Genomic DNA, 23,890 nt, shown 5'->3' with positions numbered 1-23,890 from the left:
TAGATTATGAAAAGAACCACTTGCAATAATGTTTCAACATATGTAAATCAATAAACATAATATACCACATCAACAGAATAAGGAACAAAAATTAAATGATTATCTCAACAGATCCAAAAATTCAATCTATAAAATTCAACATCCATTTATGAAAAAAACCCTCAACAGACTAGAAAAAAATTTACTTCAACAAAATAATGCCTACATAAGGCAAACCCATAGCCAATGTCATACTGAATGATGAAAAGCTGAAGTGTTTTCCTCTAAGGTAGGAATAAAAAAAGGATATCCACTTCTACCACTGTTCTTCCATACAGTAATGGCAATCTTGGCCGAAGTAATAAGACAAGAGAAGAAAATGAAGGGTATCCAAATGGGAAATTATTCCTATTTGAAGATGACATGATTTATATACAGAAAAACCTAGATTTTACCAAAGCAAAAAAATTACAACTGAAAAACAAATTTAGTAAGGTTACAGAATAAAAAATTAGCATGTGAAAATAAGTATAATTTTTATATACAAATAACAGACTTTCTGAAAAAGTAATCAATAAAGCAATCATTTGCAATAGTTACAAAAAATAAAATTAAATTAACTGAGCATTAATTTACATTTTGATCAACTATTGGAGTCACTGGCCTCTATGGAGAATAAGTTTATCATTCCTTCTTTGATTTCCACTGCCAATATTTAGGTAAGATTTCTCAAATGCATGTGAATTTCATATATTGATTTGTGTTCCTTGGTAGCTACATAAGCTCCAAGAGATTTCTTTGGAAAAGGTTTGAGGATGATTCATAATGTAATCATTGACTATCTTGATATAATCATTGTTTAATTAGTTGGTCTTCCTAAGACATAGTAACCAAAGTTTTCTATTAAGCCATTATGCCATTTTCTTACCCATGAAAGATACTGAAATTAGGAATGACTCTTTTTGTTCCTTCTCACAAATTGTTTTCTTTTTGTTGTTGTTGTTGTTGTTTTAGGATAGGCTGACTTGGTTCACAATAGTATAGGTAATATAGTTTATGTTTCACAGTTTTCTAAATTACAGAGCAAAATGTAGATCTTCTAACATCGTAGAAGAGCATTGAGATTCAATAACATCACCCTGAAGTGGGTAGGGATAAAGAATTGAAAAGGCATTGTGATTCTGAATCTGAGACTATTACTAAGGAATCACAGCATTGGAAAGGATTCTCCTCATTGAGTGCTCTCTGTGTAAGACTGGTGGACCCAGTGGGTCATCATCCAATCATGGCAGTGACAGCTGGTTTTAAAAAAATTCCTGGGCAGAGCTCCCTGCTGCAACAGAACCCTGGCATTCCTCCTGAGAAGTTGTTTCTTTGAATGGGTCATACTGTTTCTCTTTCAGAAATCTAGGATTTCTATCCTCCTGTTATTTCGCAAAGATAATTACTTTCATTAGTATTTTTAGCATTACTTATTGAATTATTTACCTTACATTATTTATAGCAAATACTTGTTGAAATGATATGATATTTATCATGTCATATTTAACCCAGTGTATATGTGTAATGTCATGCATCATGTTACCATAAAATGTAATTGAAGAAAATTTTATGAAATAATACCTACCCTTATGACATGCAATCCACACTTATTTTTTTCTGCTACCTTCTATGTTTTAAAATGTTGATCTAAATTGATATCATTACTTTTTGGTTGTACACTGAATTTGGATTTTTCAATTGAAAAAAATACAGTTTTAAGTCATATTAAACTATTTTTACAAATATTTTTTAAAAATATGTCTTTTTAAGGATTTGGGAGTTTTCCCTATAGATAACTGAAAGTGGCCGAAAGCTTAAAGCAAAGAAATGAAGTGATTATTTTGAGATTTTTAAAAGATTATTCTGCCTGCCCCAAGGAATGTGGCTTGGAGGAGATGGGTCCGCTTGAGGTGTCCCCCACCTGTTCAGGAGCCTGGTGCTTCACTGGGTAGCAGTGGTGTCCAGCCTCTGCTTATCATGTTCAGGAGGCACCTAGATAATGAGAGTTTGAAGATGCTGTGATCTCCACCTTGTCAAAGATGTGACCTGGGAAACAAGGAAGTAGAGCAAGAAGATTAGTCTTATTTGGGGGGCTGGGGCTTCAAAATATCAAAATAGAGACTACTCATGTACCAGCCATGAGGGCTTTGTGATCCACATGGTTCTAGAATTATAGTCACTGGCTTATTCATTCATTCAAGTCGCATGAAGTCATTCCTATGTTCAAGACCATGGTGAGTGTCTGACCCTGAAGGAGATTCACACATTTTTCCCTGAAAGAAAATAGATCCTATTTTCCCCCAAAACACATCATGTGTTTTCTGTATTTCATTTTTTCCTCCTCTTATGTAAAATTCTCTGAAAGCCTAGCCTGGCTTATTTGTACTGAGAGGGACTTCTAAGATTAGGAAAAAAAAGAAAAAGAAAAAGAAAAATGAACCCTCTCACTACCAGCAGCACAAGGGGAAATGAAAGAAAAAAAAATCAGTTACTTGGTTCAAACTGGACTTCTCTGTGGAAAATGCTTCCAGTGATAAACCTTTTCAGGTTCTGGATTTTGTTTTAAAGAGTGGGCATTCTCTTAATTCTGTATTATAATATTTTATATGCCTTTTCAAAACATGTTGGGCTATTAAGAAAATCAGTTCTCATGAAGAAGATGAATGAAAGAGACTCCATTATTCATAAACACACACCCTTTCATGTATTTAAGCTACCAGAGAGTCGCACCGGCAACAGCTGAAACACGTTTACAAAATACTAAGAGACATAAGATAAAGATCTGAGCAGTAGCATAGAACAGGAGTAGGGTTATTCAAAGCACACTTTCTCCCAAACCCCAGCATACACAATAACTCCCTCTGTGAGTAGCAGGTTTCAGTAGAAGATCAAAGAACTAATACTTGAGACTATATCAAGAAATCTAGTCATTAAAGAGCCAAAAATGTAGATCAGAATTGTCTTCCAGATTAAGTCAGGATATGAAGCAGAGGAAAATAAGCAAAAATATCTTTCTAGTAAAGTGAAGATTAAAAAGAAAGAAAGAAAGAAAAAGAAACCAGTAATCTGTAGTTCATGGACCCTTGAAAGGCAGGGAACTAAAATATGGTGTCTATTTGGAAACCTGTAGGCTGATAACTGCAACCACCACCACCACCCAGTTGCTAATCATTTGTCCCAAGTTTCTGAAAATTATAAAACCAGTATAGAAAATTTAAGTCACTAAGTAAGAAACAAGGCATTTAGGAAAATTATCCAATAATCCTGGTACTTTTATCACTGCAGGCAGACTGGTTTCAATAGGAAGCCATTAATAAGTTTCTACTTGCCCCAGATAATTGGTATTTGGTATTTTTTATAGGTGGTTTGTAATACTAATGAATATTTTGTTACTCTTGCTTTAACTTGTAAAATGAAACATTTAAAACCAGATGATCCCACTGCACTTCCCAGTTGTCATCTCTTCTAGGATAAAGCCTTTAAAGGATAAAGCCACTGGTTCAGAACACATACACCTATGAAAACAGAGCCACTTCTCTGACAGTGGAGAATGGATCTGAGCTATGACATTTCTGGTAGATGGCACCACTAGGAGGGTCTTGAGGAGCTCTGAATGGTGTCACCGTGCTGATGGCTAATTCGACATGTTCCATAAAAGCCACAAGTGGGCATGTGATTCCACACCACATCTACTGACAGAGATCATATTTTTAGTCTGAGGTAATGTACTTTTCTCTGGATTTAACCCACAATTATGGTTCGACCTTTATTTTCTTGCATAGTGAGTCAGCATTATTTGATTCGGATAAAGAACATAAATGAATTTCCACACCTGCGATTATATAACCCATAAAAAGATAATCTGCAGTTTTATCATTTCCCATGACATTCTCCTAACCTTGTGCTCTTTGTAACTCAAAGGGCCCTTATGTACGAGCTTTTGTAACAGGGCGTATACCTTGTGTACATACCTGAAGCCTTGTTTGTTTGTGGTTGCTGTGGTGGTACAGACAAGAGCATTTTTGCAATAGGTGTTGCTGTTTGCATCAAATCTTTAATTCCTGCTTGACTTGTCAAAACCCAGGAAATGCAGTGATATGTGACTGCCTTCCCTTGTGTGTGCACAATGCCACCCGGCATTGCGTGACTCCTGTGTGCTGGTCTTGTGAAGGCAATCGCCATCTTGGCAAGCCCTTGAGGGAGCACCTTGTCCTGAGGAAAAAAATCAAAGTAAAATGTTTCTGAATTTGCCTAATAGTCATAGTTCAAGTGCTGTGAAAATACTTGTCTTCTGTTCACTAATAGCCATTTTGTAGATATGCATGAGAAGGGAACATCACTAAGGAGATTAGAACATGATTTCAAACATATTATTTCAAGAACATATAATAGCCTAGTTTATCTTAAAATGTGTGAGTCTTAAAGCAACTGTTCACATATAAGTAAGTGGAAATACAGAGTCCTGGATAGGAGCCAATGGGGCCAAGTCCCAGAAGGAAATACTTGCAATATACTGCATTATTCGGGTCTCTAATCTCTTGGATTGTTATATAATGTTTCGTTCCACTATTTGAAAATGCTTCCAAACCACAGAAGGTCTTCAGCTTTGCAAATAAATGACTATGCCAACATGTTTCTGCCACCCTGTTGAGCCACACTGTTAGAAGAATTCCCTTAGCATAAGTTATTTTTGAGAAACTAGATTCATTTGGTTGGAAGCATCATAATTTTAATAACCATTTAATATAAGAATCTGGAATCTTATTTTGTTTTAATTGTGTTCAGGCATTAGCTAGGAGCAATGTAAGGTGTAGGGGAGAGAATGAGAGGACTAGGAAATTATTCTTCACCAAGGTGATGAAGCAGAGACCAGTCCTGTCTGCATCTCCTCCTAGACCCCCTGAGTTGTTTCCAGGCTCTGTGTAAACAGCCTACAGAGTGCTCCGGCTCCTGCATGGAGTGGCTGGGCAGGTCAGAGGTGAAGGGCCTGCTGAGCTTGGTGATGGCGTCAGGGTGAGTGCCTATGCTCTGCGTCCCTGCCTCCCACCCTCATCTTTGAATCCCATTCTTGCAGGTAACTCCAGGCAGGGCAGTAGTTCAACCACAGCCCCCGGAGGGATAGGTGGCAGGAGTTTCAGGGAGGTGGTGGTGCGTCTGTGCCAGCAAGCAGCTGAAGAGGGACTTCACTGCCCCTATTCAGATGCTGGGGATCAACCAGGTTGATTTGTCTCTTAGGATGGAATAGGGGGTGGGGGGGAAAGGCTAGGCAGGCTCAAGATAGATGGTAGTCCTGGGAAAAATTCAAACTACTAGTTTAAGTCTGCAAGCTCTGAATAGCTCCTTCAGCTGGTTCAATCGACGTGTGAACACTGACAAATCGGCATGAAGGGAGTGAGCATGAGGCCCGCACGTGAAGACACGTGCATGATGTATGGCTCAAGGTTATGTGGCCCCTCTCACAGGCAATCAGACGCATTTAAACTAAAACTAAGTTGAAGTATCATTTGATGGCTGATAACTTAGAGCAGGCAAATGAGAGGTTAGAGTGAGATTATCGTTTTGGAATTATGACATTTACTTTATGGTACTTAAAAACACAGAATAGCCTTACCCTGAACCAAATAATATCTTAAGGATATTATTTAGCAAACGTAAAAGTTATGTGCATAAAATGTTCACTATAAGCATTCTATGGAATATCAAATACATTGGGGAAAGTTCAGCTCAACGGCAACAGGCAAACGAATAACAAAACACTGCAAAAATGTACATAAATATGCAACTAAAACCGTGTGGAAATATGGAAAGTAGTTATGGTAACTTTTTAAATAAATAAGACATATAGAAAAAAAAGTCTCCATATTATGAGGTCTAACTGGATACATTTCAACAAAGACTAAGTTGAATCAAATAAAAAAACAAAGTAATGCATGTATTGAACAGTTTATGAATGAGAGTAAAAAAGGAACACTATTCATGAATAGTGTTTGGGTGACAGAAAGACAAGCTCAATTCTAGAAAATAAAAACAAAGCTAAATGTGAAAAATAAAATTGTCCATTTTTAAAAAAAATTACCTAGCATTAAGTTTTTCTGACTTCAGGACAAGGAATAACTCCTTGAAAATACAATAAAAACATTTACCACAAAAGAAAAATGATATAATTGATCTTATAAAAATAAAGAAATTCTGTTCATTAAGACACCCTAAGAAGCATAAAGTTCAAGTCATAAATGGTGAAGAGTTATTTGTAACAGATAAATCTGACAAAGTATTATATACAAGCTATACAAGCAATTGAAAAGTTAGCAAAAGACACAAATATATACTTTACATATGAAGAAATATAAATAACCATCAAAGAAGTGATAAAAAATTTATCGCAAAAAACAAGTCATTTTAAACTAAAGTCACACTGAGATATGTTTCATACCAGGGTTGCCATATGAAGCTCCATGGGCTGTATACTGATCAATTCTAGGGGGCACCCTTCATATGCATATAATAAAAATAGCATCCCCCGAAGCTGGGCAATGCATTGATCCTATTTCATACCATTAAACTGGCAGAAATTCAAAAGAGTGTAATAACAAGTCTCAGTGTGATTTTGAAATAATGGAAATCTCAGTCACTGCTTATGAAGTGCAAATTGATGCAATTCCTTTGAAGAATAGTTAGTCATTTTCTTCCATTATCTACCAAGATGCAACTAAATTTTGTGGACTTTTTGATATCTAATAAGCATAGTGGAAAAACTGGAGTAGAAAGTCAAATATTCCCTATGAATTGACAAAGTCCTACAACATGTGGACATAGGTATCATTAATCGAATTTAAAAGATTGAAGAGGATGTTGAGAGGTTGAGTTTTGCTATTAGGTTCTCTGGTCATTCTATTACTCCCCCACCCCCACCCCACAGTTGAAGGACTGAACTCAGGTCCTTGTGAGCTAGGCAAGCACTCTGCCACTGAGCCAAATCCCCAAGCCTTTCTATTACCTTTTATGATTCCTGTAGTTATGACAATGTCTACATCTAGGTACCTATAAACAGACCAGATGTATTTATCGGGGTAAGACTAAGCTTCTATAAATATTGCCCAGGAATCCAGTGTCCTGATGATAAAATCAGTCCCACTCCCCTGTTAGCAGGGAAGCTTTACTCTTTGAGGTCACCTTGGCAGATTTCTTCCACATCACCGTCCTTCCATTCCCTAGGTATCAACTCTATTTGTATAGTCAGAGCTGACTTCTGGCCTCATCTAGCTTCCCACTTGTAGAGAAAGGAAAGAGATTGTGGAAGAGGTGCTGGTAGGATGTAGAATGGAACCCCGAAGAGAAAGAGTAAATTTCTGGGAGTGGACACAGAGCAGTCATGGACCATCTGCGACATTGTTGCTATGGAAGATGGCAGTAATAGATTTTGGTGGAAAAGTAGCAGTCCATACCTCACATGGAATAATAGTTTTCTACCTAGGGGAACAACGCCAGCCAATCCATCCTAAACAGAGATGTAAAGAATACGATTCCAAATATGGAGATGATAAAGTAACATTTTAAAGATGTGCTTAGAAGACAAGTCCATAAAAATTCTTCAGGGCTTTCTTTTTTTAAACAGACTTATGAAGATGTGCAGACTTTTGACTAGAGGATGAGAGGAGGAAATGTAATATTCTTCCAGTCCCTGAAACTTCTATATATTTAGTTATTAAGAATATGAAAACAAATTTGGCTGAATGACAGATTAATCTCTATCTAACATGGAAAAAAGTACTTTATCAATGTGTAATTGTCACAAATTGAGAATATTAGCAAGATGACATGGTCATTGTAAGTAAAGAGTTTTGTGGGATGAAACTTTGTATGTTAGCCAAAAAGAATCATAAAGCCCCTTGTTTTGTTAGACAGGTTATTCACAATTCTAGGAATAGAAAATGATGATAATGCTAATTAATGACTTTTTAAAAATTCTTTGAGCTGGGTATGCTAGTTGGAGACCCTGATTCTTACTGTAAAGTGAGCATTCTATCTGTGCCAACTCAGGTTGAACAATGGTTCAGGAGACCTGGAAGTAATAAACTATTAGCTTATCATTGAATAGATACTATGTGGTCTATACAAAAACCTGATCCTTCAAGGTTTTTTCCACCATGGTTTTGTATTTAGAAACAATGAGTTTATTTCCCCAATTTTATGAATTTTGCCTTTATAAGGAAAACACCAAGAGTATCTTCCTATATGCTTACTGGGGTAAAATAAGTTTTCCCTGAACATCATAGGATGACAGCCCAGGTAGAGACAAACATTAACAACAAACAAACAAAAACACCCACTTCCATTAGAGTTAGTTTGGGGACTGATTCGAATGTTAGTAGAAACTATAAAAATAGATACATAATGTTGATTTCAATTTCTTGAAGCTGTGTGCTCCAGTCAAATGGAGGAATGAATAATTCACAATTATATGGAGCAGAGTGGAATCTATGTGCATAGTGCTTCTTAAAATAATAATTTAAAAGTATATTTGGCATTAGCTTAGTGCTTCTTAGAATTTTGCTATCTGGAAGGATTGAATTGCTGAAGTAATTTCATATTTGAAAAAAATGTATCACGGAAAATCAACTAGTTAATGTTATGTGGATTATCCAGAGTGCTTCCAGGACTTTAAACTGTTGAAGTCAATTTTCTGAGAGAAACAGTTTGGAAGAGACAGTTTGGAAGATTCCGTGTGTTTACGGAGTTTATGATCCATGTGTTTGCAAAAGAAACTGGACTTCATTACAGGGAATATAAGGGCAAGAAATGTGCCATTGCTTTTTTCACTAAGAAAGTGACATCCTAATAGAAGCATCTCCAAATGGTTTAAAGAGAGCCTTTGAAATGTGGGTCCAGGATAAACCATGATACCATCTCCTGAAAGAAACTATTTCCTTCGTTCACACACCATTTGTTTTTGAAATGTTTTAAACTCTATATGCTAAATTGCAGTTTCATGCTTTAATGCCATAGTAGTCTGACTTCAGAGAGAAATTGTGTTCCTGACTCCCAGGATGTTGTCCTTTCCAAAACCAATCAGGACCGCTTACTAACGATTCTGGATTAATGCCTAGTTTTGTTTTAGTCTTTGAAGGAGGGACAATAGTAGGGAAATCATCTTTTGCCCTTCCTAAAATGATCACAAATAACCATAAAAAACACACAGCAATGATGCCCTTTTAGAATATTTCTGAAGTGCCATCCAAACATGCTAATCATTATTTATGTTGTCACAATATCTAAGAATTGCAACTGAAACAATAAGACACAGGAGCAAAATATTGTAAATGTTGTGAAATTCATACTTCCCCAGGGCATCCATTCCTGGATCAGTTTGAAAATAATAAGAACTATGTTTCTCAGACTTCAATATCTGTGGTGTTGCAAGGTCTGCACCCCTACCAAAAAAATTGTTCATTATTAGGGGTAGGCTTAGGTTGTCACACATGGTCACAAATGAGCTGCTCTCTGCTACTCCATTACATTTTTAAAAGAATGTATTCACATAGGTGAAGTTCGCATGGCATAAAATTATAAAATTATGATTAAAATTACAAAATTAGCTATTTTAAAGTGAATAGTTCGGTGGCATTTAGCACATTTATCGAGCTCCAGATCATTTCCATCACTTCAAAATAAAACTCTTTACTCATAAAATGGTCCTTTTCCATTCCCTCCTCCCCATCCCTGGCAACTACCAATTCTCGGTGTGTCTCGTCTGCTTCTTTTTTCTCCCTCCGTTCCTTTTAGTTAGAGTTCCTATCAAGGCTGTTGCTGTCTATAAAATCATCAGGCAGCACCTCCCCAATGCCATTTAGAACTTAATAAAATGGACACGGCATATAAGGGCACGCTCTCTCTTGGTGGTCATTAAGCTGCTGACATCCCTTTGCTGCCTGGCTGCTGTCTTATGTCCCTGGTTATCTGATCTCCTGGGCATTGCTGTGTCCCTACATCCGAGCTGCCTTGAGTGATCTATAGGCATCTTCAGAGAGCCAGTGAGAATGTATTTTATGAGTCCATTAATACCCCTAAGCCACTGTGGGGAGACTATGTCTATCTCTTCTCCTATGTATTTCTAGAATATGGGGAACAGGGATAAATCAAGTATTCTTCAAATTTCCCTGTGTAGTAAAAAGGTGACTTTTCATTAATTGAGAAGTTTTTCATTAATTAATTTCTGCTTACTCGATCCCTACATTATAATCAGAGATCACGATTGGGAGGGGGCGTGGGAGGATCAGAAGCCAATCTCAATAGCAATTGGCCAGTTGTGATTAGATTCAGCTCTCATCTGTGACAACCATGGCATCACCGTTTACCTGACTGCTGTTATCTTTGCTTAGAAGGTGTTATTTCATAGAGGATCTTCATGCTTTGCTTAAAAATGCACTTGATAGGCAATGTATAACTATCTCCAAGCAAGTCCAAAAATGTCTGAATACTAGTGGATTTCAGCTTGAATTTAGGCTCAAACTGGAACTCTATCTAAATGCAAGTATAAAACTGCATATTGGAGCTAGGTGCAGTGGGGCACACCTGTAATCCCAGTGGTTTGGGAGGTGGAGGAAGGAAAATTGCAAGTTCAAAGCCAGCCTCAGCAATTTAGCATGGCGCTAAGCAACTCAGTGGGACCTTGTCCCTAATAAATTACAAAAAAGGGCTAGAGATGTGGCTCAGTGGTCGAGTGCCCCTGAGTTCAACGCCCGGTATCCCCAGGCTCTCCTCCGAAAAAAAAAAAAAGAAAAAAAAAACTGCATATTGGAGCAATAACAAAGCTGAAATGCTTTTGTAACTTTCAATATTAAATCGATCAAGAGTGTCTATAAAAAGGAAGAACTAAAGGGAACAGACCCAAATCAGGAAGGATGTTTTAATACATATACATCTATGCATATAAGTAATAACTGTGAAAAAATCCATATGTAAGAACATCTTCAGATGTTGATTGCTACTCATAAGGAAAAAATTTACAAAAATATGCACAAATTAAAAATGAACATGAAACCATAAAACTCTAGCAGTTTTGTGAACTAATGGAGTTTTTCTTAAAAATGAATGTACTCTTTCTTTTCTGATTGATAAAATAAATTCCATTTTGCTTGGTATAGCAGGTAGATACCATGAGAATTCTCCTTCTGACATACAACTGAAAATGCAAGGTAAAAATATAAGTAGCTATCAAATGCATACTTGGCCCACTAAGAAAGGAAATATTCCGGAAGTCAAAAGGACAAAGAAGAAACTGAAAATTGGAAGATAAACAAATTGTTTCTGCCCCTGAGAATTTTCATTCTTAAGAAACAGAGGGTTGAAGAGGCAGCTCAGAAGAGTGCAGGGTTGAGTGAAGAGACGTAGGAACTGAGATGCCATATCTTTTAAGGACTTGCACTCAAAAAGGAATGCAGTAGGATAATAAGTTTTCTGAATGACTGGATGGAGATGGAATGTAGTCATAGCTCCTTAGCCTCGTCTGTGGGTGGAAGAAAATTCTTCCTTCCTTGAGATTTCATAAACACAGGCTCACACTCATTGTTAGTGGTCCAGCCCTTACACAACTGCCATCCCCCCAAATACTGATGAAAGGGACAGCAGAAAGACAAGAATAAAATTTCCTTCTTCCTCCAAAGTAACTGAGTAACAGATATACTTACACATCTTAAATTTAGTGATGATAAAGTGGTAAATTGAGAACATTTACAACAATCTCAATATGATTCCCTCTCCCATATGGAGATTTGTATAAAGTCTGTAATCCTGTTCTATTCCCCAACACATTCTTGGACGTGTTATTTAAACAAATGAGCCTTTTAAGACATTCTGACTTTGGAGCTGGTTGCTGTGTTTTGTAAAATGTATCATCCTCCAAATGAAATTTTATGTGTTTTGCCAAGTAATGCTATTCAAACTGATAAGTTAATTTGAGATTTCATTAGTTAGTCCAGAGGAGAACTTTACCCATTATGTACAAAGATATAATATAACTAATAATTTTCTTGAATCCCTTAGTTATACAGTGATTTGAGACTATTTGTCTTATTTAAATAAACACAAGACAAAGACAAATAGTACATGATAATTTGTTTTGAAAGATCAAATAAGCTGTAGGAAAGTCATTGAAATTAAAATTACAATGGATGATCTAAGCAGTGAATTAAAAACGACTGAATCAAATATAAGTAAACAAGAGTATAGATTTAAGAAACTTATTTGTGATGCAGCAAAGGGAAATGAAGATATGGGAATTTTGAAGTAGATTCAAGAACACAGAGGCTCAAGTGACAAGGCCCAATATATGTCTAATGTAAATAAGAGCTAAAAATTCTGAAAAAAACAATGAAGATCATGAAACCCAGATCTAAATATCACAGTTATTCCCAAAATGAATAAAAATAAAACATACATGTAGACATACACAGTAAAAATTAGAATACCATGAAAAAGGCAGAGCAGGAAATATTTATAAATGACTGAGAGGAAAAAATTGATAGCATAGAATCATCATTTTACCTAAATTTTTAATCGAGATAATTTCAGAACAAAAAAGGAGAGTGTCTCAAGTTCTGGTAATGGCAGAACAAATAATCTGGACTGCAGCCTCCACTGAAGGATAACTGGAATAACTGGACAAAAATATTGATATAAACAAACCTCTTAAAGACATAAAACTTGTTAACAAGATAGTGAAGTTCTATAAAGCAAGTAGGAGCCCTGAAAAGAGATCCCAGTGTATGGTCTGCCTGTACCATGGGCATTTTAGGATTGTGGAAGGCATAATGAGCATCTTAGATGCTGAATTGCAGTATTACAACCGTGCTATACTTGGCCCAGATTTTGCAGAGAAGTGCAGGGTAGTCCTGAGGAGAGCTTCTTGCTTTAATCCCAGGATCCTGGGGTGATTGTTTTGGAAGAGCTGAAGATGGTAGGAGCTTTGCAGCAGCAAATGCACATAGTCTTTGGAAGGTGATCATATTTTTTGTAGGTCTCTGTTTATATTAAATCCCTAACACATGATATCTAGCAAAGCCAGAGGAAAAGAAAACATGAACAGAATCCTGAAGAAACCACAAACAATAGAAAGAGAAATGGTTGGAATTATCAGACAAACTTTAATGGGTGAGTGTTTGACAAAAGTGAAAGAGGAGAGAAAGTGGGACCAAAAATGAATAACAAGAAGATGCTTCTTGAACTAAAATGGTCTGTGTCAAGATTTCACTGGATAGGAAGTGGACACAATTGAAGGAAAAATTGATAAATTGGCTGAGATAGAAGAAAAATTCCACAAAGAAGCACAGAGAGATAAAGATAATAAAAATTAGAGAAGAAAGGATGAATGACTAAATGATATAGTAAAATAATCTAATAAGATAAAACTGGAGTCCCAGAAAGAAGTTCTGTCTGGGAACCTTCCTAAACTTATGAATGACATAATGACTCAGGTTTAAGAAGCTCTGTGAACTTGAAGCAGGATGAATCAAAAGAATTCTAACTATAAGGTAAACTCAGTAAAGCTGAATAATAATAATAATAATAAAAAGACAAAGAGAAGAAGAAAACACTTAGCAAAAGCAACAACGAAGAAAAGTATCAGGGAAAGGAATAACCATTAGATTGACAATTGATGGCACAACAGAAACCAATTAAGGGAGATGGCACTGAGACAGAGCCATCAAAGTGCTAAAATAACTGCCAAGCTGGAATCCTCATCCAGGAATTACCATCTTAACAGCATGTCATAGTGTATTATATTAATTAAAAATTCTTAATGAAGAATTAAGAGTGAAGGCAAAATAAATACATCTTTAGACCAAAACAACTGACATAATTCATCACCAACAAAATTTCACTAAAATAAATGAAGAAATAAATCACTATAGGGTATTTTCAGGTATAGGTAGAATTATTCTGAGTATCAGTTTGGAGATGCAGGAATGAAGAACAAACAATACAAAGGAAAAAGATGCCAATATATCTAAAGAAGTATTATTGAATGATGTACAAAGCACAATCATTATAATGTCTTGTTGTATTTGAAATATCTGTTTAAAATCTGCTTGAATTTTTAGGAAATGTGTATGGAAAAGTGATTAAAAAGAAACATTATATCAAAGTAAAAAAAAAAAAAACAGATTTCTGCTTCCAGCCAAGATGAAATAAAGAAGACTAGACTTGCCTTCCAGCCTGTTTAATCTTCAGTTATAATAGAAAAATACTTGAGAAAATAAATTGAAAAATTGGAGCTCATGTTTATAACACTCATGTTCATAACACTCATGTTCATGGACAATTGGGTCCATTGCTGTGGTGATACAGTACATCATGGTGGAAGTCATGATAGGGGATGCTGCTCACTTGATAGTGGTGGGAGGTGAAAGAGAGACAGGAAGAGAAAGAGACCAGAATCCCTCCATCCTCTTTGAAGGCATGCCCCCAAGGACCTAAAACCTTCCACTAGTTTTCACTTCCCAAAGTTTCTACCACCTCCCAATTGTACCAAGCCAGGGCCTAAGCTTTCAATACACAAGCCTTTAAAAGACATTTCAGATACAAACTCCATTAATACTGTAACAACCAATTCTAAACAAATTCCTCCAGAATCCTGAAAAGAAGGATACTTCAAAATCATTATGTGAATCCAGGATTATTCTTATTTTTAAAAATCTGGACAAAGACATTACAGGAAAAGAAACTAAAGACTATTATCCTTTTTAAACAAGATGCAAAAATTATTAACAAACAATCAATTTCAAAAAGTCTCTAAAAAGGATACAACTTTATGACTAACTGTAATTTATTCCAGAAATGGAAGGTTGTCTTAACCTTTGAAAATCAATTAATATAATTCTCTGTATGATTACCTCAATACTCAAAGCAGAATCATTTGGTAAACTTCATTATCTATCTCTGGATTTCAAAGGCTTTACCTGTTAAATGGGATCCAAGAAAAATCGATGACCAATGTTACAAAATAGTGAAAGGTTGAAGCCTTTTTCCTATGATCAGAAATAAGACAAAGATGTTCATCTGTACAGCAGTCCTACCTTGGAGCATGCATATCCAGAGGGAGACACCTGCAGTCCCACATCCACTGCAGACTATTCATAATAACCAAGATATGGAAACAGCCTAAGTCTGTCTATGACTGCATAAAACATTTGGGGTAGATATACCTTGGAATATTAATCAGTCTTTTAGGAGAAGGTAATCCTGTTATTTGTGACTACACTGATAAATCTGAAAGACATTAGGCAAAGTGCAATAGCCAGACAAAGAAGGACAAATAGCATAGGATCTCATTCGTATGTGGAATCTAAAAACACATTCAACTCCTAAATCAGAGAGAGAATGTTGGTTGCTAGAGGCTTGGTATTTGGAGAAGTGGTGATATTCGAGTAGAGAGTTCGGAGATTTACTTAGGCAGCATGAATAAGTTCTGGAGAGCTAATGTACGGCATGGTGATTGCAGTTAATAATATTGCATCTATACTTAAAATTTGCTAAGAAAATTGATTTTTAAATATTATCAACACAAAAGACAAGTGAAATGGAGCCAAAATGGAAAACACAATACCCACTAATATCAATATAAGCTCAAACATTTAAATAAATACCCATCAACAATGAGACATACATTGGGAAGGATTTAAATGAATTTTAATGGGTGCTAAGGAAAATTTTAATGGATTAGCTGAGGAAAAGAGTAAAAGTGTTAAATTTAGATTTTGATAAGTGAAAAGATGCATGTAAGTTCTAAACTAATTCACTGAAATAATAGTAAGGACGACATATAATTCTTAAGCTAAAAGAACAAGGAATTAAAAAGCATAACAATGTGAGATGGTGGATATGTTAATTACTTTCATTGTAGTAATTTCACAAGGCATATGTATATCAAAATATATGCAATTTTGTTTGTCAATTATTCCTCAATAAAGCTGAAAAAGGACAAGACAAAAATCAATTATATCACTTAGACTAAATATAAAAGTAAAAAAATTATTGAGAAAAATTAAAGAAGAAACAAATTATATATGTCATGTTCATACAAAATATATACAAAACAGGAATACTGCTATAAGCTACATATATTTTTCTTAAATTGCTAACCAATATAGAAATTCAGAAATGCATACCAAAATAACTAATGAATCAAGGAAGAAGTATCAATCAAATTTAGAAAGCATTTTGAATTGAGTGAAAATTCATATATTATATCCCAATCTATAGGTGCTGGTAAAGACATGCCCAGAGTTTGGTGGAAATGGTGGAAAGCTGAAAACCTAAATATCTAAGACTATAAAAATTGGAGAAGGAAAAGCAAACTAAGCTAAAAAAGTAGAATAAAGGGGTTGGGGTTGTAGCTCAGTGGTAAAGTGCTTGCCTTGCAAGCGTGAGGCCCTGGGTTTGATCCTCAGCACTACATAAAAATAAATAAATAGAAATAAAGATACTGTGTCCATCTACAACTAATATATATATATACACACACACACACACACACACATATAAAATGGAATAAAGAAAATTACAACAGAAATTAATGAAAAGAAAGAAATGAACAAATCACAGTAGAGAGGACCAACAAAGCCAAGAGTTCTCTAAAAATCTAACAAAATAAAGGGGTCCTGACAAATATGATCAGAATGTAAACTTCTAACAGATTCTCAAATAAAAGAAATTAAACCCAGAAGGAAGGGCAGGAAACAAAGAGTAAATAATAGGCAAAGTCATTTCTACAAGAGTGTTGACATAAAGTAGAAATTCACTGAATAAAATAAGGACACAATTATGAGAAATTTGGGTTTGTCAATCAAGGTGGAGCAAAAATTTGTAGCAGACAAATATCACATGAATCACCCAGAGGGCTTTCAGGTGGCTGGATGTCACCCTGGAGTTTCTGATTCAATAGGTCTGAGTTGGAGCCTGAGACTGCATTTCTAAAAGGTTTCCAGGTGAGGTGGATATTGCTCCAAGGTTGAGAACCTCAGTTGGTTGCACCACAAGGAAATGGAACCCAACTCCACTTTAGTGGTTGCAACAGTTGACTACATACTGGGATTTCCTGAGAAAGTTTAGATGCATGCCCACACCTGCCTTACACCACACCTACTAAATCAGAATCTGTTTTGTTTTATTTTTAATTCCCTGGATGATTCAAATGGACAAACAGGCAAAAACCACTGTTCAGGTTTTATAAATGCTTCTAATACTTCAACAAAACAAATATGCACTCTCAAGTTTGCAAACCCATCTATCTGAGGAGATATAATATTTAGTTTAGGGACCCAACAAGCCTGGGAAAGAATTGTGTACCCTGATCATAGATATAGGTAAGCAAGCAAAACTTTAAAATGTGTGAAAAAATTCAAGCAAGCGAATGGAAGCCAAAATTTTGAGATTGTCCAAATTATTTAATAATTGAATAATGATATTCCACAAATATCATTATTGTATTTTATTTTTGCAACAAATACATATAAAATAAATATTCATTTACACTGCTACTGAAACTGAAAGATTTTCAAGATGTAAAGCATCTGAGGAGTTCTCCCATCCAAGGTACAGATAGGAAACTTACCTTTATTTGAACATAATATTTAGATGTTAACAATGAGCCTGACTATGTAGAATAATAGGAACATGGTCAATGACAGAATGATCATTTGGCATCTCTGAACTTAAATTTTCATTGAATAGCATTTTAGTTTCCCAGGGTTGCTATAACAATTACTATAAATGTGGAAGTTTAAACAAACAACATTCTCTTATAATTTTGGAGACCAGAGATGGAAATTAGCTTCATTGGCTGATATCAGAGGAGGGAAAGACCTGCTACCTCCAGAGGCTATATGTAGGGGAGAATCCATTTTCTTGCCTTTTCCAGTTTATACAGTATGATTCTTTGCATTCCTTGGCTCCTAGCTTGGCTCCATCCCCCAGCCTCAAAGACAGCCACATAGCATCTTGTTGGTCACATTGCCTTCTATTTCTCTAGACAAATGCCCTTTGCCTCCCTGTTATTAAAACACATATAATTGCATGCACAGCCACCTTGAATGTCCACGAAAATCATCTCAAGATTTTTACTTAAGTCACATCTGCACACTTTCCTTTTTCATATAAAATTTACTTTCCAGGGATGTCTTTGGGGCCTTTATTCAGCATTGAACAGTTCTATAAAACTTAACCAGGGTAATTACACCATTCCTTATCCAACTGCACTTGCTTGTAGTTCCCTGCTTTTAGCTGACTTTAAAAATCAATAATTTTGGAGGTCACACTGCTAGCTTTGTTATAGATGACATCTCTGGTATGTAAGTCATGATGTAAGAGTTGCCTAAGTTTCTTTTGAGGGATTTGAAGGCAACTTTTGTTGAAACCACTGACTTTCTTGGACCTGCACAAGTGTGTGACATATGACCTTTTGAAGTCAGGAGGAGGAAAACTCCATTCCAGATTATGCTGATGATGCCATTTCCTCAACATGCATCTTATAAAGACTCAAAGTTTGGTTACACATGTACTGATTACTTCATCTTCGATTACCTATACCCATACCTTAAATCACCTGCCCCTTTTTTCCATAAATAGCCCCAAATCCTGTTCTTGGTGAGATAAATTTGAGGCTTGGGTCTACCCCGCCACACCTGGCTGCCCTGCAAATAAACTTTTTTATCTTGCAAAACTTTCTGTATCAGTGATTGGCATACTGTGTGGTAGGCAAAATGGCTTCGTTCAGTAATATATTTAGCTTTCCAAAGGATAAGGTTGGGGTCAAAGTCAAGTTGCAGACTTTGGTCAGATACAAAGTGAGAAACACAATCTCTTGGCATCCATATACACAACATATGAGTTTGTAAACTGCTTGTAATTAACAAAATAATACAAGGATGGAGATATAGATCAGTGGTACAACACTTACTTAGTGTGTGAATGTGTGTGTCTATACACACACACACATATACACACACTAAAATATATGTTAATATATTAAAGTGTTTTTAATATACATATATACATATATACATATATATAACTATTGAGTTTTGTACTTAATGATCTTGCAATTTTCTATAGACAGCATATTTGATTCAAAAAGCAAATTTTAAATAAACAAAAAATAAATAAAAAGCAAAAATTATAATTGCCACTCATGTCTGTGAATGCTCCATGTAGGGAACAATAGTTAAATCTCTTTGCTCTAGAAGCTGGCTATTCATTTGAACTACTATTTGAATTACATAATTAAATTAGTGTTATTTATTGATTTATTGGGGTAAAGGGAAGTTTTTTATGAAAACCACTGAATGCAAACATTCAATGGTCAAATTGATAAATATGTTGCATAATCTGTGCACAAGACAACTGTAAAAAAATGAGAAAATTACTAAAATCTTAAAATAGTCTACATTCAAATAGCCACATTCATGTTTTTAGTGTCTTTAATCTCTCCCTCTACTTTAAGGAAACAAAGAGAAAACTGCAGAAAAAAAAAACACTAATTGCTATTTATGCAAGATTATCTCAAATTCTGAGCACACCCTGTTTCAAGAGATAGCCTTGGTTTATAAGGTTTAGCAAAACCTACTTAAACTAAAACAATCATTGTATGGAAGATGTAATCTGCTGTTTCTTTTAGAGACTTTATTAATCTGTGAGTTTCCTGATTATATAAGGTAAAAGGCATCTACCCTCAGTAACATGGGATGAAGAGAAAAACAATGATAGGATATCTGAGGAGCAGAAGAAATCAGAGGTGAGAAAATTTTGCTAAGTAGAGAGAACGGCAGATGAACAGGAGCCCACCAACCCATATGTTCACTTACTCAAATTCCCTTTTTTAACATCAACTTGCTAGTCAAGCAGATTTTCTCTCCACAAACAAAATCTAGTTTTTCCAAAATATTAAAACCCAAGAGTCAGTATTAAAACCCAAATAGGACTAAGAACAATGTGATATTTGATAAAATTACAGTCATCAAATAATATAGGGATAGATCTATTGTCAAATTAACCAAAGGCTGACCACATCACCCATGCTTAAGGTAAGGAGCCCAGGAATGGGGCACATGGCTGAGCAAGAGAAAGTCAGCTTCAATCAAGGATTTTGAAATTCAAAAATGCAAAGAAGCTGTCTTAGTCCTTTCAGGCTGCTATAACAAAAATATCCAGAGACTAGATGGCTTAGAAACAGCAGAAATTTATTTCTCACAGTTCTGGGGGCTAGAAGCCCAACATCAGAGCGCTAGCAGGGTCAGGTTCTGTGAAGGCCTCCTTGGGTTGCACTTCTTGGGTCTTCACATGGCAAAAATTGGCAGGAGACTTTTGTAGGGCCTCTTCTAAAAGGTTGCTAATTCCATTCATGAGGGCTTTACCTCATGACTTAATTACATCCCAAAGGCCCCACTTCCTAATACCATCATCCTAGATTTCAGCATATGCATTTTGAGGAAATGCAAACATTCAGTCCATTGTAGAAGGTATATTTTGTTTTACTATCCACTTAAGGTTTGTCAACATATTTGCATTTTCAAAAATTTTGGTTACTCAAGTGGGTAGGAGATTAGGATCCTTCCATCTTGTCTAAAAGAGGTCTAAAAGGAGTTCAGGAGAGGCTTCCTGTAAATGAGAGAGTGGGTTCAGTGGTTTCATTGGGAAGTCATGGTCTTTTTGTTTTTGTTTTTGGTATAATGGCAGCATTCACAAAGAGTTGGAAAAAGTCACATGCAAAAAAATGAATAAACTATTACCCTATATTACTTATTTATCTGTGTGTGTGTGTGTGTGTGTGTGAGAGAGAGAGAGAGAGAGAGAGAGAGAGAGAGAGAGAGAATTAGCTTGTCCCTATGAAAGAAAAGATTAATGTCCTTTGTTGAGAATGCCAAGTTGAAGTACCAACCCCTCTCTACCTAGCACACAATAAAATACAAAGCCCTGGGACCAGCCTTAAAATGTGCCTCTGTGGCTACTTTGTTCTCACCAAAGCCATTTTTCCCTCTATAAGGAAAGGAAAGAGAAGAAAAAATCTTTCACCCATATAATCATTCCCAGGAATATACTCTTGTACAAAATAAGCTCTGGTATTCCATAAGACAGAAATACAGATCTCAGACATTGTAGTTTGTGAGCAGGAAAGATTTGCTCTTTAAGTGAGTTTAAGGTTGAAGAATGTCTGATGAATAAATGATGCTTAGTAAATATGTGTTGAAATTAAGTGGGCAGGTATGGTAACCTGTCTCCAAAGCTGGGGCTTCTACCTCCCTTCAGTAACTTCTGACTTAGACCTTTCTTATGTAACTACCCAACCAAGTACAATCAAGGATGTGCTCATCCAAAGAATGAGATGACACGCCAAGTGTGTCATGAAGCTCTGTGCTTTCACTGCCTGGACATCAAATAAACCAGTGTTTGAATCCACAAACAACTGTGAACTGGGAGCAGAAGAAAGTGGCAAAACACAGCTGTTTGGGCTTGGCGGAGTACCACTCTGCATATTATGTAACAGCTGTTGTGTAATTGTGCATTTAATTCAAAACACATTTATGAAAGACAAAACAATTTAACTTAAAAAAATGGGTGGGGAGGGGAATTGAGAGAGAAATGTTGAAAAGAACACAGAAATTTCTATGTGGTCTTTAAGCAAGATGAGCAAGGTAGACAATGACTTCAGAATGGTATTGCCTCAGAATCTAGGGACCTGCTGATTCCCCAAACTGTTCCATCTCTTGTTTTTACAAATAAAATTTATTTAAAAACACCTACACTTATGACTTATTATCTATAGTGTCTTTCGAGCCAAGTAAGTTACAATAGAAAATGGCCCAAAGAGCTGAAAATACTTCTTTACAGAAGTTTGCCAAGTCCTGCCTTAGATGAATAAAGACTAGGTGTCTGAGAGGGTGACATTCACCTGGAGAACCAAACCAGCTCATTCTGGAACCTCTCTGGGAGCCCTCTTACAGAGAAGAGGGGAGGGAGAAGAAATACCATATTTCACTGCATAATTGTCACATTTTATGCTAATTTTGAAAAATTTCTTTGCCAAAAAAGTAGATGATGACCATTGTGTGAAGCTTTTTAAAAACTTATGCTGGTGTTACTTTTAAAAATTATTTATTACTAAACTGTCTTTTGTACAAGATTCTGATGCCTGGAATACTCGTGAACATAGGTTAATATGGTGGTGACGATTATTTGGTGAAATACGGTAGAAATAAGAGCTCTAGTTTTGGAGTCAGACTGGCCTGAAACGAAATTTTGGCCTGTACTTATTATATCTGTGACCATAATCAAGGTAATTATCCTCCCTCTGTCTGTAAAATGGGGATAACAAATGAGGATGGAGAGAAACTAAGGCTCCAGGTTTGGAAAAACTAATTAATAACTTAATTTCCTTATCTAAATCTCATATTCAGGGGAGTAGGCAATTTCACTAGAAAGAAACGGTTGTTATAAATTCTTAATAATCAGAGCATCCAAAGAATTTTATCTTGTTCTTATTTTAACTTTTTTTTCTGAAGCTTCAGTACAATAAAGCATTGTACTTAAAATGGGAGTCCTGCAGTTAAAAATTGTACTTTTTGAAAGTTCCCAGCTTGAAACACTAAGAACTTAAACTATTTGGGAGTACTGCTTAAATTCTTTCTTTATCAATCGCATGTAGCAATGATTGCTTGATATAAACACCTAAAACCAGAGTTTACCTTAGTTTCATTATTTATTTATTTATTCATTCATTTATTTTTGTGGTACTGGGGATTGAACGAGGGGTGCTGTACCACTAAGCTACATCCACAGCACCACCTCTCATCCCCATTTTTAAAAAAATTTTGAGGCAGGTCTTTGTAAGTTGTTCAAGCTGCCCTTGGACTTGTGGTCCTTCTGACTCAGCCTCCCGAGTGGCTGGGACTACAGACCTGTATTGTCAACTCAGTTAGGTCACTTAAGTTTTACATGAAGTTTTGCAGATGGTACTGCTATATTGCTAATTGTGGTGGTTGCGTATGACAGTGTCCTCTGAATTCTCTAAAGGTCCTGCTGACTTTTCTGAAATCACAGAAATTCTGAGATCTACTTACCCTCCTATGAGGCACTGAAAATATACCTGATTGATTTTTCTTTTAAAAGTCAGGTTAGGGTAGGGTCTAGACAGAGGGTTTTCTTTCCCCAAAGCACTCTGATTTCTGGGAGATGGGGTGCTGACAGCCTTGTCCTGAAGGTACCTGGTTAGGGTCCTCTTTTTCCCAGCTTCTCCTGAGAATAAGTGCCCTTTTAGAGACATTTTTTCAATTTGAGAATTCTCAAATTCTCTGATTCCCAGTCTGTCAAAGGAACGGAAAGTTACATAGTAGCATAAAAAGCACCAAAAGCCAAAAAAAATAATAACTGGCTTTAGTGGCCAGAGCAGCTGCACCGCAAACCCTTATCACAGGTTTCGGCTTTGTAAATTAATTCATCTGCAAATAGTGCACTGTCTCCAGATGCAACTTTGGTGCTGGACTGCTGGTTTCTTAAGGATTTAAGTCTAAAGTCGAAGGCTTCCTGCCCTAGGTGTTACAAATAAGTAGTGTCCTTTCTTTTTTGCTCCCAGTCTGTTCATCCAATCGTATCCCAATATGCAAATAAACCTTAGCCCCGTGCAGATAAAAAGGAACAAATAAAGCCAAGTGCTCTATCAGAACCAAATTGCTGAGCCTGTCACCTGTGTTCCAGGAGCCGAACCAGAAATGTTGTCCTCAGCAGTGCCAGAGTTACCTGTCCCACTCACCAATTTGAAGATTCAATATACTAAGGTTAGTACGACTTGTATGTGCTGCTTTGCCTCGGGTCTGTAAAA

At 36.0% G+C, this 23,890-nt stretch overlaps 1 protein-coding gene across 2 annotated transcripts in view; it reads left to right on the top strand.

The window, feature by feature from the left end:
• The window catches only part of Aldh1a1 (aldehyde dehydrogenase 1 family member A1), an 87,317-nt gene that overhangs the window by 14,338 nt on the left and 49,089 nt on the right, over positions 1–23,890 (top strand). Inside the window, exon 3 of one of the 2 annotated variants that reach the window (XM_015492931.2) lies at positions 23,767–23,846. The exons of the other annotated variant lie outside the window; for it this stretch is intronic. Coding sequence (XP_015348417.2) covers positions 23,767–23,846 — 80 coding nt within the window. The remainder of the gene's footprint in view (positions 1–23,766; positions 23,847–23,890) is intronic. 2 annotated transcript variants of the gene reach the window in all.

This window comes from Marmota marmota, unplaced genomic scaffold, assembly GCF_001458135.2.
Source record: "Marmota marmota marmota unplaced genomic scaffold, marMar, whole genome shotgun sequence".
NCBI classification, from domain to species: domain Eukaryota; kingdom Metazoa; phylum Chordata; class Mammalia; order Rodentia; family Sciuridae; genus Marmota; species Marmota marmota.
This window is presented reverse-complemented; position numbering and strand designations above follow the sequence as displayed.